We start from the raw sequence: 14,136 nt of genomic DNA on the forward strand, positions 1-14,136 counted from the left end.
ATTAACTGGACGTTTTAATTGAGATTATTTTGTCATACTGGACATACAATATGTTAGAAGAGACATACTCAATACTGTCTTCCTTGAACCGCCCATGTAACAAACTCCAGTACAGTAGGTGGCGGTATGTAGCGCAGGTTAGCGTGTGCATCCTGTAACAAACAAAGAAGAAAGACGAAGAAAAACGCAATTCAGAAGAAGAAGAAGGAGGAAGTATTGTTTGATTTTTTTATTATTTGGTGTGTTTGCGACTGTTCTCTGACTTTTTGGCCTTAAACATATCAGGTAAATTATCACATCAATGTACAACTTTGGAGTCCCATAGAATTATTAGAAATTGACTTCGCCTAGAATCTGGAGACCGATGTAAGAAACTGCTTCGGGTGTTTGTGGAGTCTAACCAACCCAATGTTACATTGCTAAGCTGTCGAAATGCTAATGTTAGCCTGAGGTGAATTTCGAGTCATATGACAATGCAAACCAGGCCGGCAAGCACCAGGACGCTGCTTTTTTGATTTTATACCGTTTTCATTGGCAGACTTTGCTCCAAGGCAGGTTCAGGCCGGTCGACGATCGTGTCTTAAACGTAGACATAACCGGCATCACCTTGGTCACAAAAGTTCCATGTCTTTGGGTTGTTCTGTCTCGAGCTGGTTCTGCTCTTGAACTTTTCTTCTTCTTCTTCTTCTTCTTCTTCTTCTTCTTCTTCTTCTTCTTCTTCTTCTTCTTCTTTCTGTAGCAATAGCCACAAATATCCACGATGAACCTGGAACGACTGCCCAATGAGGAGAAACTCAGCCTGTGCAGAAAATATTATTTGGGTGAGTGGACTCGAGAATTTATTATGACAAGTACCGAAGCAACACTCTATAAATTCAGTCTTCCTTTGGTTTGTAAATTCTGGGTACATGCAGGAAGTACTAAAAGCTGCCTACGTACGTAAGTAAGTGATATGTGAGTGTCACAATGATCTGGTGTAGTCTCAATTAGGTGTGAGAGAGGATGGGTTAGCAGCATAGCTCCAAGGCCTTTTGTGAAATTTCGATTAGGTTTTATATTAATTCAGTAGTGCTGTCATTAATGATGTTTTTTTTAATCGTTTTTTCTCAGGTGGATTCGCATTTCTCCCATTCCTGTGGCTGGTCAACGTTGTTTGGTTTTTTCGGGAGGCCTTTGTGAAGCCAGCATACACTGAGCAGCTCCAGATAAAAACTTGTAAGTGTTGGAATTGACACTTTAACCCATTACTGTACTTACTTCATACAAATATGTATTTAGAAAAGGCTGTTCAGTCTGTATACACACACGCACACACACGCACGCACACACACACGTGTGCATTTTTGTTCTATTGTGGCTAAACTGCTGGGATGAGGTTAGGATGTCTTTTCAGCTTTCTTAAATCCCAGAAGAGACGGGATGAAATTTTCAGTTGAAGACAGTTTATTAAATGTTGCACTGGGTAATGATTTAGCAGAATTTATGTATCCATATGTGTGAGAAGCTACCAAACAGCAATGTTTTAATGCCAAGTAATTATTTTGTGTTTTTCATTTAGATGTGAAGCGGTCAGCACTGGGGTTGCTGTTATGGGTTGCAGTACTCACGACATGGATTACTATTTTCCAGCACTTCAGAGCAGAGTGGGGGGAGGTGGGAGATTACCTCTCTTTTACAATTCCTCTGGGCATTCCTTGAGACATTTTTTGATGACAGGTCTTTTGAAAATAACTGTTGATCCAGTATAATGGACCAAAGAATTTTCTTCTTTTAACTACAGCGAAAGGCTTTGGTGATTTGTCTCGTCTCTGGAGCCAAATTCAATGACTGGCTAAAGTTAACAGAGTAATTCCATATGAGTTCAAAGGATAAATGCTGTAGGATTTGAAAATTCATGTTTTTTTATGCTTGTTACAGCATTTCAGAAAGTTCTTTGGTTTTAGACTAGGCTCATTAATCTCGTATAGCAGATAATGTTAATTGTCATGACCGTATCTCACAGTATCTAATGATGAAGCTGGATGTTTGTTCAGGTTTGTTGAGGACATTGAACAATAGATTGTTTTTTAAAAATGTTTATTGTTCTTGTGTGATTGTGCACCCAAAACTACTTTTACTTGTGTATGAATGACAAATAATAAAAAAAAAAAAAAAAAAAAAACAGTCTATAATGCTTCCAAATTACAATGTTTTTACTCCACATACTGTATTCCCATGGCCAGTCAGAAAGTTTGGAACATCACTCCGTCTTAGATCTATGACTGTGTCTGAGCTTTTTGTTGGGTGAGTCATCTGTGAGCTATTTTCTCCATATATACTCCTAATGTTTTTCATTGTTACAGAAGTCTCCTAAAGTCTGGACAATCACTGGTGCCTGTTGTGAAACCCAGTAACTTAATCCCTCCAGATGCCCCCACTTCCCTATCATCCTATATGAGTCATAGCATAATCAGAGCCATTTTTAGTCACTCCAGTCAAAGCTTAAGTGACAGGTTCAACATTACTAACAGGGGGACCATGTGCCTGCCATATAAGCTGCTGACCTCACTCGAGTGTGCCAAGAACAAGTCAGAAGTATCAGCACGATCAGTGCTCTTCACAATGCAGGGAGTCATTTCATAAAACAGATTTATGAGGAGTAAGTTATAAAGAATCCTTTTATGGACATTGTTTCCAAGTCTGTTGTATTTTACAGTATGCGTGTGTGTACACAGTACACTTCAGAGGTAAATAGAATTTTTACTTCTCTAGTTATTAAACAGCTAGTTGCTTGACTCCACAGAGCATTCAACCAACATATGAAACTGGATGCATTGTTATAGATAAACTAACCAGCAAAATGTAAAGTAGCCTAAATTAGCTCCACCCGGGCAGCATCACAATGCTGTTTACACATGAATACATCAGCAATAAGAATATACCATAACACAAGCCCCACATGGCCATATTTTCTGCATTATGGGTAGTTTCACTTTTGGTAACTTCCAGTACACTTAACTGATCACGTATCTGTACTTAGATACTGAATGCAGGGCTTGTAATGAGTACTTAAACATTGAGGTAAGCCCACTGTTCATTGAAGTGAATGATCTGAATAGTTCTTCCACCGCTGTGAGGGTGACTGATGTGGCGACACACAGGCTTCATGGCAGCACACGTGCTCTGGCATGTGTACGGGACGTCCCTGCTGTCACTGTCTGTCCGGCATCAACCCACCAGGGTCAACAACATCGTCTTTTGAACTTATTTTTGGATAGACCTTCCCTAACAACAAATCTTAAGCACAGAACAGGTCTCACAACTTGCACAGTCTGTTCCCATCGGTGTCACATCCCCCGGAATAAACTGCAGGCCGCAATATTGGTAATAGCCAATAAACACGTTAATTGCCAATAAGCCCGCAACAGCTGCGTCACTCCCAAAAACAATACGCCCTTATCCCGCACGGCTCCGCCTGAACACCCAAGGGTACGCATTAGTGCAGAACATAACAGAAGCAAGGTGCCCCGCCGTGAAGTCCCGACTCATTATGCAACTCTGGTATAAAAACAGTCAGTGTCACGTCAGGCAGCCAGAGGGCGAGGAGGCAGACAGGCGGGCGCACGAGCTCATCACCTCACCGAGCAGTGAACAGCAGGGGCCGTCCTCTCCACCGTGCGCACTAATTTGGTCAGGGAATTTACGCAGAGGTAAGCTGCGGCCAGGGTTGTGTGCTCTGTAGTCTCACTTGGTGTCGACTTGTTAGAAATGGACTTCATCCTGCCACCCACTCTGCCTGATGGTGGTATCCCATGGGAGAAGGTTTTGCCGCCTCTTATTCCTCGGTTGAATGGGACTTATGGACAATATAAGTGGTCCCCGAAGTTACTGATTCCTGAGGCTGATCATGTCAGTTCTGCAGAGGTAGGTCATTTTAAGTTTAAATTTATTAGGTTAGGCAAATGTTAAAAAAATAGATTGTTTTGGCTCAGTAGAAGTGCATGAAAACAAAACACTGAGTGATACCAAAAAGTCTTTTATGATGGTAACCTGTTCAATACTGAGAGGCCACTCTATGGACCTTAAAAGTACTCCTCATCTATTTTAACAGAAAATATATATATATATAACTAAGGTCAAGAATGAACTCCACAGTGTTTCTGCTCATGTTGGTAGGTGAACTGTGATGAGAGCGGTTTTGTAGTTCAAGTTGATGTAAAGGACTTCAACCCAGAGGACCTCATGGTCAAGGTGATAGGAGACTTTGTGGAAGTGCAAGGCAAGCATGAGGAGAGAAAGGTTGGTATTTTGGGAGGAACACTGCTGTATTTTTTGGTTTGTTTACAATAGTGATTTGTGTTGTTCTCTAAACTTGTATTCATCTCTGTTTTGTTAGAAGGATGGTCCAGGGTTTACAACACGGCAGTTTAACCGGCGCTACAGAATCCCAAAGGGAGTGCACACCATGGCGTTGGAGTCAGCTGTCTCTCCAGATGGCATCCTGATCATATCTGCACCGATGCTGCAAAGTGAGAACTCCAGAATCCTGACCTGATCACACTGATACTAAACACTGAAATCTCAGCAATCTTCACTGTTTCTGAAAGCAAATGCAACAGAAGCCTTCATGTACACACAGGCATAAACAGAAATAACTTCAGGCTCCTCCAGTCACAGCCACACTCAGCATGTGCCAAAACACACATTTGTTCTGTTCCTGGCACTGCTCTATTATTCCCTGCTCCTTGAGGTTTGTATATACTGTCCTGCTATTGCTCTTCAATCTTATGTAACGTTTCGAGGAACCAGTCTTTGTAAATATTCTGCGTTCACAGTTCAAAGTGCTGCTTTTTTTGTGTGTGCAACTTTTGTAAAATGCACTGTATTGTGATTGTGATGAATGATGCACACAGACATATCTCCAAATTCTTTAATGTGGAAATATTTCTTCAAAAAATAAACTTTATTTCTTTATAAAATAATAAAAACAAGACTACATCAATGCCCTTTTGTCAGTGTATAAGTAACTTGTTGCTCGTCCTGGAGTTCATTCAACATGGAGTCCACTTCACTAAAAGAGAAAATACAGTAGATTACTGTTCTGGAATTTATGGTGCTATGTTTACATCAATCTAATAGCATTGGAAGAGCTACAATTTAAGATTTACAGCCTTCGATGAACATTATTTTCATAAATGAAGACAATCAATGTGGCCAGCTGAGCTACTTATAAGTTTTTATTTTACCTGATCTGCTCCTTCACCCATGTCCTCTGTTTGCGAAGGACTTGTAACAAAGGATCATCTTCAAACTCTTTTTCATCAGAATCTGAAAAGGAAAAAAAAATGTTGACGGTGATGAGCAATGCATGTGCACAGAGAGCCATAAGTTATTGCTTTATTATTTAAGAATTCCTTTATTCGTCACATTACACACAACATGCATAGTTGAAGAGGGAAACTGTACACGCCGCCACCACCAGAGGCAGTATGTAGTGATGACTACAGCCAAATTGAACATGGATCAAGTGCAAACTGCAAGCACAAAAAAAGATAGAAAGTTCAAGGGGTTTTGACCTGAAGGGTTTTGGAATGTTGGGAATGGGAGCTATTCATAGGTCAGAAGATATTCTCCACAATTAACTTCATGCTAAAGGTTGGTGCTCTTTGCTGCCACAAGCTCACCTTCAGCCTCTTGCAGCAGCTGTGAAATGACCTCCGCTGAGTTCTGTGCATTGCATGGAGGAACTGAGGATTGTAGAGGTGCAGGGGTGGAGGCAGGGGTCCTTTGTGCAGGAGATGAATCCCCCGAAAGGAACAAGACTTCTGAAACAACCTGCCAAGGCCCAATGAGAACACCCCACTGGTTAATGCAGCCTTTAATGACTGGTGATGATGGTATGACATCTAAAAAATACAGGTGATGGCATTCAAGATCTGTGGTAAATGGAGTATTTTTAAATAATCTTTTCCCTTCATAAGGTGCATGTATTGATCAAAGTAAATACAGATCATTAAGGAAAGTAACGTGAGAACTGGTAATGTGGGTCAAAACCTTTGCATGTGCTCACCTGTCCTAAGGCTCTGTGGACGGGAGAAGGTGGTGGGACATGATCGCCGGTACATCTCTCACTGGAAAAGTCCTGGCTTCCCCTCTGGTGCTGCTGATCTGCCCATGGCATGACTTTTTTGGGAACAGTGTGGTTTGAAGCACTCCTGTTTGTAGAGCCAGGGACATCAGCACATTCCCTCTCCGTATATCTGGAAAAAAGAAGTATATCAATCATTCAAACTTGAAGTTGTAGACTGTCTGCATGTCTCATTACTCCAATACTATACCTTGATTTCTTTTGCTTTCTGAAAGTCATGGCTGCCTTCCTCTCTGACTCCTCCATCTGGGCCTTCTCTTTCTTCTTCCTCTCAGATCCTTTGTGGTGACTAGGCCCCTCTGCTTCTACAGCAGGGGGTGGGGATGGCATATGTTCACAAACAGGCTCATCAGTGATGGCATTCATTGAGTTTCTGGGGACTCTGGTCTTTTTACGGACAACTTTGGTGTGAGACTCATCGATACTTTCAGAAACACTTGGGTGCTTGCCAGCGTAAGATGACTGAGTGGGACAGGGCAAGACGTCACAGAGTAAATGCATGTGGGCAGGAACATGGGCAATAGGGCTGGGTTGAGAGACTGAAGAGCCAGAGACGACAAAGGCAGGGAAGGGAGGTGGACCTGAAGCTGGGGCACATGATACGTGGGCTTCTTTGGTTTCAGGCTGGGGGTCAGCGATGTGTGGATGTGTAGCTTTTTGCAAGAATTCAGGAGGTTGAGTACTCTGCTGTTGCTACAGATGGTGCAAGAAGGGGGAAATTTAAATTAGTCTGTACATCTGGAATAAATGTCAAACCAAAAATCTGGAGTAAATACACCATGACTCCAACCTTGTAAGCCTGTCCACTGGCTGAGGGGTAGCTTAAGCTGGGGCCTTGCCAGCTAAATGTGGGACCATGAGGACTGGAGTGTTGCAGGGACTGGGGCCACTCCCTGGCCTGCTCAATCTTTCTCCTTAAACGCCACTGGAACAAGATGTCCTCCTCTGGACGTGTGGGGGGCACCAGAGAAGGAATGACTGAGTCTGAGCAGGCCCTCACTGGAAGTGTTAATAAACACATTGCACAACAACACTGACACAGCAGTACAGTTTAAAGTATCGAGCATGAAAAAAGAAGAATCATCCTGTATGAGTTGCATAAAGAAGAAGAGCATTGAGCAAGTTTAAATTACAACAGAACTAACAAAATTTCATCAAAAAAATGAGTATTACCCCCCACGCTTGGGTTACCTGAAGTCAATTTTATTGAACTGGGAATCAAAGGTCTTCGCAGCGGCTCATCTACGTTGACTGAAGAAGAGAAATCCGAGCAGCCCAGGCCCTCTGAGCTGACATGTACAGATCCATCACTCTGAGTGCATTCACTGCCACGAAGACAAAAAGTTACTCACGACTGAGGGAACGGATTAATTCATCATTAATGCTACTCGCTGGTCATCATACTCTCTCAGCAGAAGTCTGTTGGCCTTTTCTTGAAGCTGTAGTATCTCTGCGTCATCATCGAACTCACCCTGGGAGGTGTCTGACAGAATCTGAGAAAAAAATATATAATAACAGGATAAACACTCAATCCTGATATGTTGACACAAAGAGCACTCAGAATACTGTGTAAATGGATAAAACTAAATAATTTAATTTCCACATTTCAGTAAAAACAATATCTAATCAGGCGCATAATCTGGCCTTATACTGCTAACAAATACAATGAGGTGCGAGCAGGCTGAACAAGCCGTGAACGTATCAGACGTGGATGTAAAAATGCCTTCCCCAGCACTAAGTAAACACAGAGGTTTCCAAATGGACACGTGGCATTGAAGTGTAAATATTTATATGCACACTTAGTCAGAATAAGGTGTCTGTCCTGTACACTGCTTTGCAGGCATTCCAAATAATCCTTTATAACATATGCAAAGAATGAAAAGCAAGATGGAATAGTATTTAGTCTTATATACTGGTAGGTAATTTATCCTTCAACCAATGTGCCTATCATTTATACTTAATGTAGGGGAAGACAATATTATACATATGCAAACATACACACATATCATGGCAGCAAACTCATAAATGCACTCACACTAAGGGAGCCTCTGCATGGGGAAAGAGATCTGTCCCGTCGACGAAGTTCAGCTGGACTGAAAATGGCAGGTCCATGGTCATCTTTCAGAGGCTGGAGAACATCTTTTCAGAAGAAAGGATTTTACCAAAGGCTTTTACCACAAGGGCTACTTCCTACATTGAAATTTATGAATATATTTTTGCTGAAGTTTGCAATAAATGACAACGTACCTTGGTCTGTTGTTTTAGTTGGCGTTGAACTGGGAGGTAAAGATGAGGGTGACATCCACCAAAATGGCAGACGCTTCTCTCCAATGGCAGAGTCAGCTTTCTGGCGCTCCTCTCGACTCTGCGGTCGACCGTGGCGAAAGCGTTCAACGTACCTGGGAGAGCAAAGGTCAGCGCTGGTTAGAAGTAGCAATTCAACTGACCAGTTTCTATACTTTCCAGTCTTTGCATCACTGTTTCTATAACACTGTCACATTTAGTCAAACCATTTCAACTTCTCAGCTCTATGAAAGGATAACTTTGTGCATAGGCCCTGCTGGGTTTAAGGGTACAGTTTGATTGTATGAAACTTAAGCATACTTAGCCAACACTGAATCTGGCTCAACCTCTAGCTCTGAGGACACTGCAGATTTTCCTGCTCTCACAGACTCTTTGGGCATCTCTGTGTCAGATGAGGCTGAATTGCTGGCAGGAGATGATCCAGAGTCACTGGAGGGCCAGGACTCTACAAAAAGAGCATCTGTGGCGGCAAAACAGCTTTCACGTTTCTCAAACGGCCGGCGGCTCTCTGGACTCAGGGTGCGTAACTGTGGATTGGATCGCTGCTTTGCACGTACAGGACTCAAAGTCTGCAGTAAAACAAAAAAGTGATGTACATGTTTGCAATGACTTAGGAAAGACGAATGAGAATCGGATGTATCTTGCAGTATCTGTAAAGTTTACTTTGAATCATACAGTTTTTTTCTCTTTCTTTGACAGGATCTGGTTTCTGGATGGGTGGTAGTGTGCCCTCCCCTCCCTGGATGCTGGCTGGAAGGGATTCTGCCTTGAGAACACAGGTCCACTGCAAAAACAACACTTATGACCAATTGTAATCTTGGTAATCTTTTCCAGAATAAAAACGTGATCTTTAGACTTTACCTGGATTTCATTGTAGCTTTAGCACGTCACAGGGGATACATAATACCACAAGGTTGCTTCAGTGTGGCTCTGATTTTTGAGGGTCCTATGGTGGTCTGGTCCGAAATGAGCTTTTGACAATAACTTATTGCGAGATCGGCCAGTTTGACTTACTGCGTAAATTCGGTCTTACTGCAATATAACCAAAGAGGAATACGACCACATTATCCACCAACCTTCCGAGTTGACTTGGCATGTCCACAAAAGAAAGTTACCATGGAATCAAACGCTAGTCCGACCGAACTAGTTCATAAGGTAGCAAATTAAGCTGCTACAGTGGGCATTTTGAAGATCTAGTCATCCAACAAGTCCACCTTTTAACTGAAAACATAATTACCTTGCTCTTTTGACAGATATAACATTATCGATGAAACTACAGGAAAGACTCTCTGTTTATGCCGATCGTTATTTACTACCAGACAGAAAACCAATGGGCACCGAGTTTAATATGATGGACATACAATTTATCCAATCATGTAGACCGTCTTCGCCGTACAAACGCCAATCAGTTGATAGAAAACCGGTAGCGCGCGGAAGAGGAAAGTCTGCAAGGGCTATTCGTTGGTAAAAAATAAGCTAAGTTAGCAACGGTACTTTGAGCTAGTAAATGCTACGGTCACAACAACAATAGTAAAACGGCCAGTCTACGTTATATTTCTAGTGGATGTATGGAAACCACCATATGTAACTGCTAATAGGTAAACTTAGATAAAGCTAGGCCTGCGATCTGCTGCTAACGCAGAAGCAAGGTGGCTAACTTAACTTAACCGCAGCTGGCTAGCTAACGTCAACGTTAGCAAGCAAGCGGCGTTAATGTTGTTACGTATAGTCAGTTACAAGCCGTTATCAACTTAAAGAAACTTCGTTTCAGTTACCGACAGTGAACTCGTGGTTGTACATTTCGTGCCTCCCTTTGTAAATAATACAGAGAATACTGGAGATAATGCATCACGTCAAGATCAAGACTGAAAGGCCAGGTGAGAGGTTGCTGCGCCAAGATATTTCTGAACACGTCCCGCACTACTTTGCGTGAATTTTTCCGCCCCCAAAAGAGTTTGATTTAAAAGTCATCGTGACCCATCGCATTCGACAGTACAGATTCAGTAATTAAGCATAAGAATGTCACCTCCATTCAATATTTATTGTTTTGATTACCTCTGCAGATTTGGAGGGAGCTGGTGCACGCAGCAGACTGGATGTTGTGTTAAAGGCCCTGGAAGAGAGGCATGAAAATGAAACGTCAGTGAAATTGTTATTAATATTTGAAACCCCTCCAATTGTAGAAATCACTTTCTAGTTAAACTAACGCTGTTCTATTTTGAACAGGGAGCAGAATGAGGGTGATACTGGAAAAATATCAGCCGATTCCCTCAGCAAGTATGGATCAATGAGTTGGATTTCAAATGCATTTGTAATTTTGTAAAATATGTGATATATTTTATCAGGTGCTGCTTTCATGTTCCACTTGTTATTTCTAGGGATTTGTCTCCATCATCTGCTGGAAAAAGGCAAGTGTCTGTTTTTCAACAAGAGTCCCCAGTAACTCAGAAAATATAAATAACATTTGTGTGTGTACTGTTGTGGGTGAAAGCAGTCTTGCACCATGGTCCTCCCCTTTCAAATGTTTTTTATAATTTCACATTGACAAAAATTGCATGTCTGTACAGCACAATATGTTAAAAAAGGGATAATCTTTATGAATTTCCCCCACTTAAACTGCACATCCTTGTTTTGATTTTTCCAGGCCATCAGCTCGATTTCCACAGCACCGGAGGAAGAAGCGAAAGGAGATGGATGAGGGCATACCAGAGAGCAATCAGCATAAACAAAGTAAACTTAGTGCAAACATTGAAAATAATTCTGCAAGAAATTACATTTATCCACTTGTCCTTTTTACTTCATTATACACTTTCATATGTTTTTCCTATTTTGCCGTTTTGTGTTTTTTCTCCATTTGCTAGATTCTTATATTATTAAGTTGTTCGATCGTAGCGTGGACCTGGCTCAGTTCAACACCAGCACCCCTCTGTATCCTATCTGCCGTGCCTGGATGAGAAACAATCCTTCTGTTCGAGAGCCAGCTGCTTCCCCAAGCCCCCCGCACAGCATGGTAGAGGAAGAGGTGAGGCTCCCTGAGTTATGTTGGATCATTTAAATTTCATTCAAAATATGCAAACATAACCAAAATAAGTACAAAAAGTAAATCCTGCAATGTTTTAAAGTTATGCATCACTGAAAATCTTACCTTAAGTGAGAAATCCTCATCTACTGTAGACTGGGGTGCTATGTCACATTTCTGCAAGTGTGGGTTCTGCTTGTTCAACATGTTCCACTCATTGTTTTTTCTCATTTCAAAAGGAAATCCACATTCACAACTGCAAAACATTGCAGTAGGAAATGGACGTGTACTGTGATGTACAAGCCAAAAACTGCGCACTGACTGTCTGTCTGTTGTTGCAGTTATTTCTTTTAGCTGTGTGAAAGCCATTAATGTTCATATGTTATCATAATCTCTAATCAAGGTTGTGTTATTGGCCAGCCCTGTTTGTAGATGTCTCAGCAGTAGATATCTCAGAATCGTTGCAAAGAAAACTCATACTGCATAATTGCATGACTAAACCACCAGTGAGAAGTAAGAAAAGGTTTTTTTGTGTTTGGATTTTGTCATTTGTTTTAACTGACCATTTAAAACACTGAATATAAATCTTTATCATTGGCATGATCAGTAATTTTGCAGAATTTGAAAACAGTGTTTGAGAGTACCTACTTCCCAGAAAGCATTTGTAATTTCTTAGCCCTAAAGAGGGTATTATTCCATGGTCTTTGGTCATCATAACCCCAGGAGTGATCTTATCTACATGACTGTTACACTGTGTTTCCACATGTCTTTCTTCTGCCAGGTGACAGACATGATTAATGGCAAAGGTCAGAATGTCTACAGACTCCCTCCTCCAACCTCCTGTCCAATCAGCACATCTGGTGAACCCATCAATCTCAGGATCCCACAGACTGAAAAACCCACTGTTACCAAGGTTCTGTATAAAATTCACACCAGCATTATTAATGGTGTTTTACTTGCATAGTAATGTTGAATGGCACATATCTATTACTGGTATTAAATTAAATAAAGTTAGCTAATGAGGCTAACTAAAACTCAACATGTACTCTTTTCACAGTTAACAGATTCTGTTCCTGTGTCCAGCCCTCTCATAAGCGACCACATGGAACGCTGGAAAAAGATAAGGCAAAAGTATGTTTTTCATGTAACGCAACTTTATTTCTTTTTTTGTTGTTGTTGAAAGGATTATTCACATTTTCATTCAGTGCATGGTTGTCACTTGGTGCTTATGGGTTGGCATGTTATGGTCTGATGCATTGTTCTTCCAAAATCTGTAACAAGATCCTGATCCTCTGACTCTACATGTCATTAACATTGCCATAACCATAACCCTATGCGTTACATTAACACTCTGCTTGGACTTCCTTTTGAAAAAACAGACTGTGCTTCTGTAAAAAAAAACAAAAAACAAAAACGACTTGTGTATATATATTTATATTGTTAGATTTTTTACTTATTGTTATATTTTGTACTATTGTTATATCTTTTGCTTACTGTTATAGTATTTACTTACTGTTATATTTTTCACTTTTCTGATAGCTTATTTTAATAGATGTGTCATGCACCAACCTCACCAAAGCAATTCCTCGTATGTGTAAAATCATACTTGGCAATAAAGCTTTTTCTGATTCTGATTCTGATCCCGATCCCTCTTGGTCTTTTTTTCCAGATGGAAGGAGTGCTCCAACAAGAACCAGTTAAGATACAGCGAGAGTATCAAAGTCCTTAAGGAGATGAAGGAGCTCTATGATCACTAACTGGCTCTTGGCTCTCCGCCACTGAATGGACACGATGCGTTTGGAAAACCGTGGCGTAGCAGCCAATGTTTGAATACGCCTGCCAACTACAGATTCAAAGGAAAGCATGAACAGACCCTTGAGCCTTTAACAGGTCATACGTCCTATGCTTTGCAGAAAAATAATATTTCGAAGGATGTTTCAGTTTGTTGTAATTTTTGTGATGTGGAACTGTTTTTATTCATGAAATTCTGTGTAGATGTCTGAATATATTAACTCGCTCAGCAGTAGTATTTTTCCAGACACTGTGACTTGTGCATTAACAAGACAGATTTAAGTCCATTGTGTTGTTGTCTTCTTTCAGATTTGCCTCCTTAACTTTAACCCTTATGTATCAGACACAACAGAGCAACTAAAATAAATTAAAAGAGGTTTGTCATAGAGGATTTAGTTGCTTCACAAGAGTGGCCTATTCATAACATTTAAATATTCACCACAACTCATTCTTTTCACATGCATCTACAAGCTTATTAGTTTTTTTAGCAGCTATCCAAGCCAGAGATGAACCCCCAAAAACTGCAAAAGTAACTGAGTTTACATTTTCAGCTAATGGACACATCTTTGAACACACATTTTCTGTTGCAGTGATGGAATGCAACAAAGTATATTTACTGAAGAGCGATACTTACTTGCTCTTGAGTAGTTTTATGCAACTTGACACCACTACATGTCATGTATGTTATGCTGTGATTTTTATATTTGAATTTTTCTGATAAACTCAAGGAGTAAGTGTTCCTTTGTGTTGGGAAGTCTACTTCTTAAGCGAAGTAATTTAAAACACTCATGGTTCACACAGGACTAGTTAAAATTAGCACAGTCCTAAACATTTACAGCAGTAAAATGCAACACACGAATGCAGCAGTGATGTTCATGCAGAAACATCTTGTACA

The 14,136-nt window shown here is 40.9% G+C and overlaps 4 protein-coding genes across 6 annotated transcripts; 3 read left to right on the forward strand and 1 right to left on the reverse strand.

The window, feature by feature from the left end:
* The first annotated feature begins 193 nt into the window (after nucleotides 1-193).
* Nucleotides 194-2,141, forward strand: psenen (presenilin enhancer, gamma-secretase subunit). The gene is made up of 4 exons (XM_070965841.1): nucleotides 194-285; nucleotides 740-821; nucleotides 1,111-1,215; nucleotides 1,559-2,141. Exons 2-4 carry the CDS (start codon nucleotides 761-763, stop codon nucleotides 1,696-1,698), a joined length of 306 nt encoding a protein of 101 aa, XP_070821942.1. The 5' UTR covers nucleotides 194-285; nucleotides 740-760; the 3' UTR covers nucleotides 1,699-2,141.
* A 1,413-nt stretch (nucleotides 2,142-3,554) lies between these two features.
* Nucleotides 3,555-5,004, forward strand: hspb6 (heat shock protein, alpha-crystallin-related, b6). Of its 2 annotated transcripts, none has more exons than XM_070966620.1 (3): nucleotides 3,555-3,903; nucleotides 4,156-4,278; nucleotides 4,376-5,004. In XM_070966620.1, the coding sequence occupies exons 1-3, from the start codon at nucleotides 3,748-3,750 to the stop codon at nucleotides 4,532-4,534; spliced, it is 438 nt and encodes a 145-aa protein (XP_070822721.1). In that variant the 5' UTR covers nucleotides 3,555-3,747; the 3' UTR covers nucleotides 4,535-5,004. The 2 variants fall into 2 exon arrangements, with proteins under 2 accessions (XP_070822721.1, XP_070822722.1); XM_070966621.1 differs by having other exon boundaries at nucleotides 3,587-3,903; nucleotides 4,379-4,622.
* Nucleotides 4,912-9,459, reverse strand: proser3 (proline and serine rich 3). 2 transcript variants are annotated; one of them, XM_070966618.1, is made up of 13 exons: nucleotides 9,293-9,459; nucleotides 9,107-9,215; nucleotides 8,732-9,000; nucleotides 8,375-8,526; nucleotides 8,163-8,266; nucleotides 7,532-7,620; nucleotides 7,319-7,452; nucleotides 6,918-7,072; nucleotides 6,318-6,820; nucleotides 6,050-6,239; nucleotides 5,664-5,814; nucleotides 5,226-5,307; nucleotides 4,912-5,050 (listed from the first exon to the last, which is right to left on the reverse strand). In XM_070966618.1, exons 1-13 carry the CDS (start codon nucleotides 9,301-9,303, stop codon nucleotides 4,978-4,980), a joined length of 2,022 nt encoding a protein of 673 aa, XP_070822719.1. In that variant the 5' UTR covers nucleotides 9,304-9,459; the 3' UTR covers nucleotides 4,912-4,977. The 2 variants fall into 2 exon arrangements, with proteins under 2 accessions (XP_070822719.1, XP_070822718.1); XM_070966617.1 differs by having other exon boundaries at nucleotides 6,918-7,126.
* Nucleotides 9,460-9,834: 375 nt separating this feature from the next.
* Nucleotides 9,835-13,981, forward strand: lin37 (lin-37 DREAM MuvB core complex component). The gene is made up of 9 exons (XM_070966619.1): nucleotides 9,835-10,308; nucleotides 10,495-10,570; nucleotides 10,658-10,708; nucleotides 10,810-10,839; nucleotides 11,076-11,161; nucleotides 11,293-11,453; nucleotides 12,232-12,363; nucleotides 12,508-12,581; nucleotides 13,120-13,981. The coding sequence occupies exons 1-9, from the start codon at nucleotides 10,275-10,277 to the stop codon at nucleotides 13,205-13,207; spliced, it is 732 nt and encodes a 243-aa protein (XP_070822720.1). The 5' UTR covers nucleotides 9,835-10,274; the 3' UTR covers nucleotides 13,208-13,981.
* Nucleotides 13,982-14,136: the final 155 nt, after the last annotated feature.

Source organism: Chaetodon trifascialis, chromosome 7 (genome assembly GCF_039877785.1).
Source record: "Chaetodon trifascialis isolate fChaTrf1 chromosome 7, fChaTrf1.hap1, whole genome shotgun sequence".
In the NCBI taxonomy this organism is placed as follows: domain Eukaryota; kingdom Metazoa; phylum Chordata; class Actinopteri; order Chaetodontiformes; family Chaetodontidae; genus Chaetodon; species Chaetodon trifascialis.

Bases quoted from the DNA above. Each gene is read 5' to 3' on its own strand.
- psenen (XM_070965841.1), top strand. From the start codon at position 761: ATGAACCTGGAACGACTGCCCAATGAGGAGAAACTCAGCCTGTGCAGA. The intron at 822-1,110 runs GTGAGTGGACTC...GTTTTTTCTCAG, and splicing joins GTGCAGAAAATATTATTTGG to GTGGATTCGCATTTCTCCCA. The intron at 1,216-1,558 runs GTAAGTGTTGGA...TTTTTCATTTAG, and splicing joins GCAGCTCCAGATAAAAACTT to ATGTGAAGCGGTCAGCACTG.
- hspb6 (XM_070966620.1), top strand. From the start codon at position 3,748: ATGGACTTCATCCTGCCACCCACTCTGCCTGATGGTGGTATCCCATGG. The intron at 3,904-4,155 runs GTAGGTCATTTT...TCATGTTGGTAG, and splicing joins ATCATGTCAGTTCTGCAGAG to GTGAACTGTGATGAGAGCGG. The intron at 4,279-4,375 runs GTTGGTATTTTG...CTGTTTTGTTAG, and splicing joins GCAAGCATGAGGAGAGAAAG to AAGGATGGTCCAGGGTTTAC.
- proser3 (XM_070966617.1), bottom strand. The intron at 7,621-8,162 runs GTGAGTGCATTT...TTTTTTTCTCAG, and splicing joins CATGCAGAGGCTCCCTTAGT to ATTCTGTCAGACACCTCCCA. The intron at 7,127-7,318 runs GTAACCCAAGCG...TAACACTTCCAG, and splicing joins TTCAATAAAATTGACTTCAG to TGAGGGCCTGCTCAGACTCA.
- lin37 (XM_070966619.1), top strand. From the start codon at position 10,275: ATGCATCACGTCAAGATCAAGACTGAAAGGCCAG. The intron at 11,162-11,292 runs GTAAACTTAGTG...TCCATTTGCTAG, and splicing joins GAGCAATCAGCATAAACAAA to ATTCTTATATTATTAAGTTG. The intron at 11,454-12,231 runs GTGAGGCTCCCT...TTCTTCTGCCAG, and splicing joins ACAGCATGGTAGAGGAAGAG to GTGACAGACATGATTAATGG.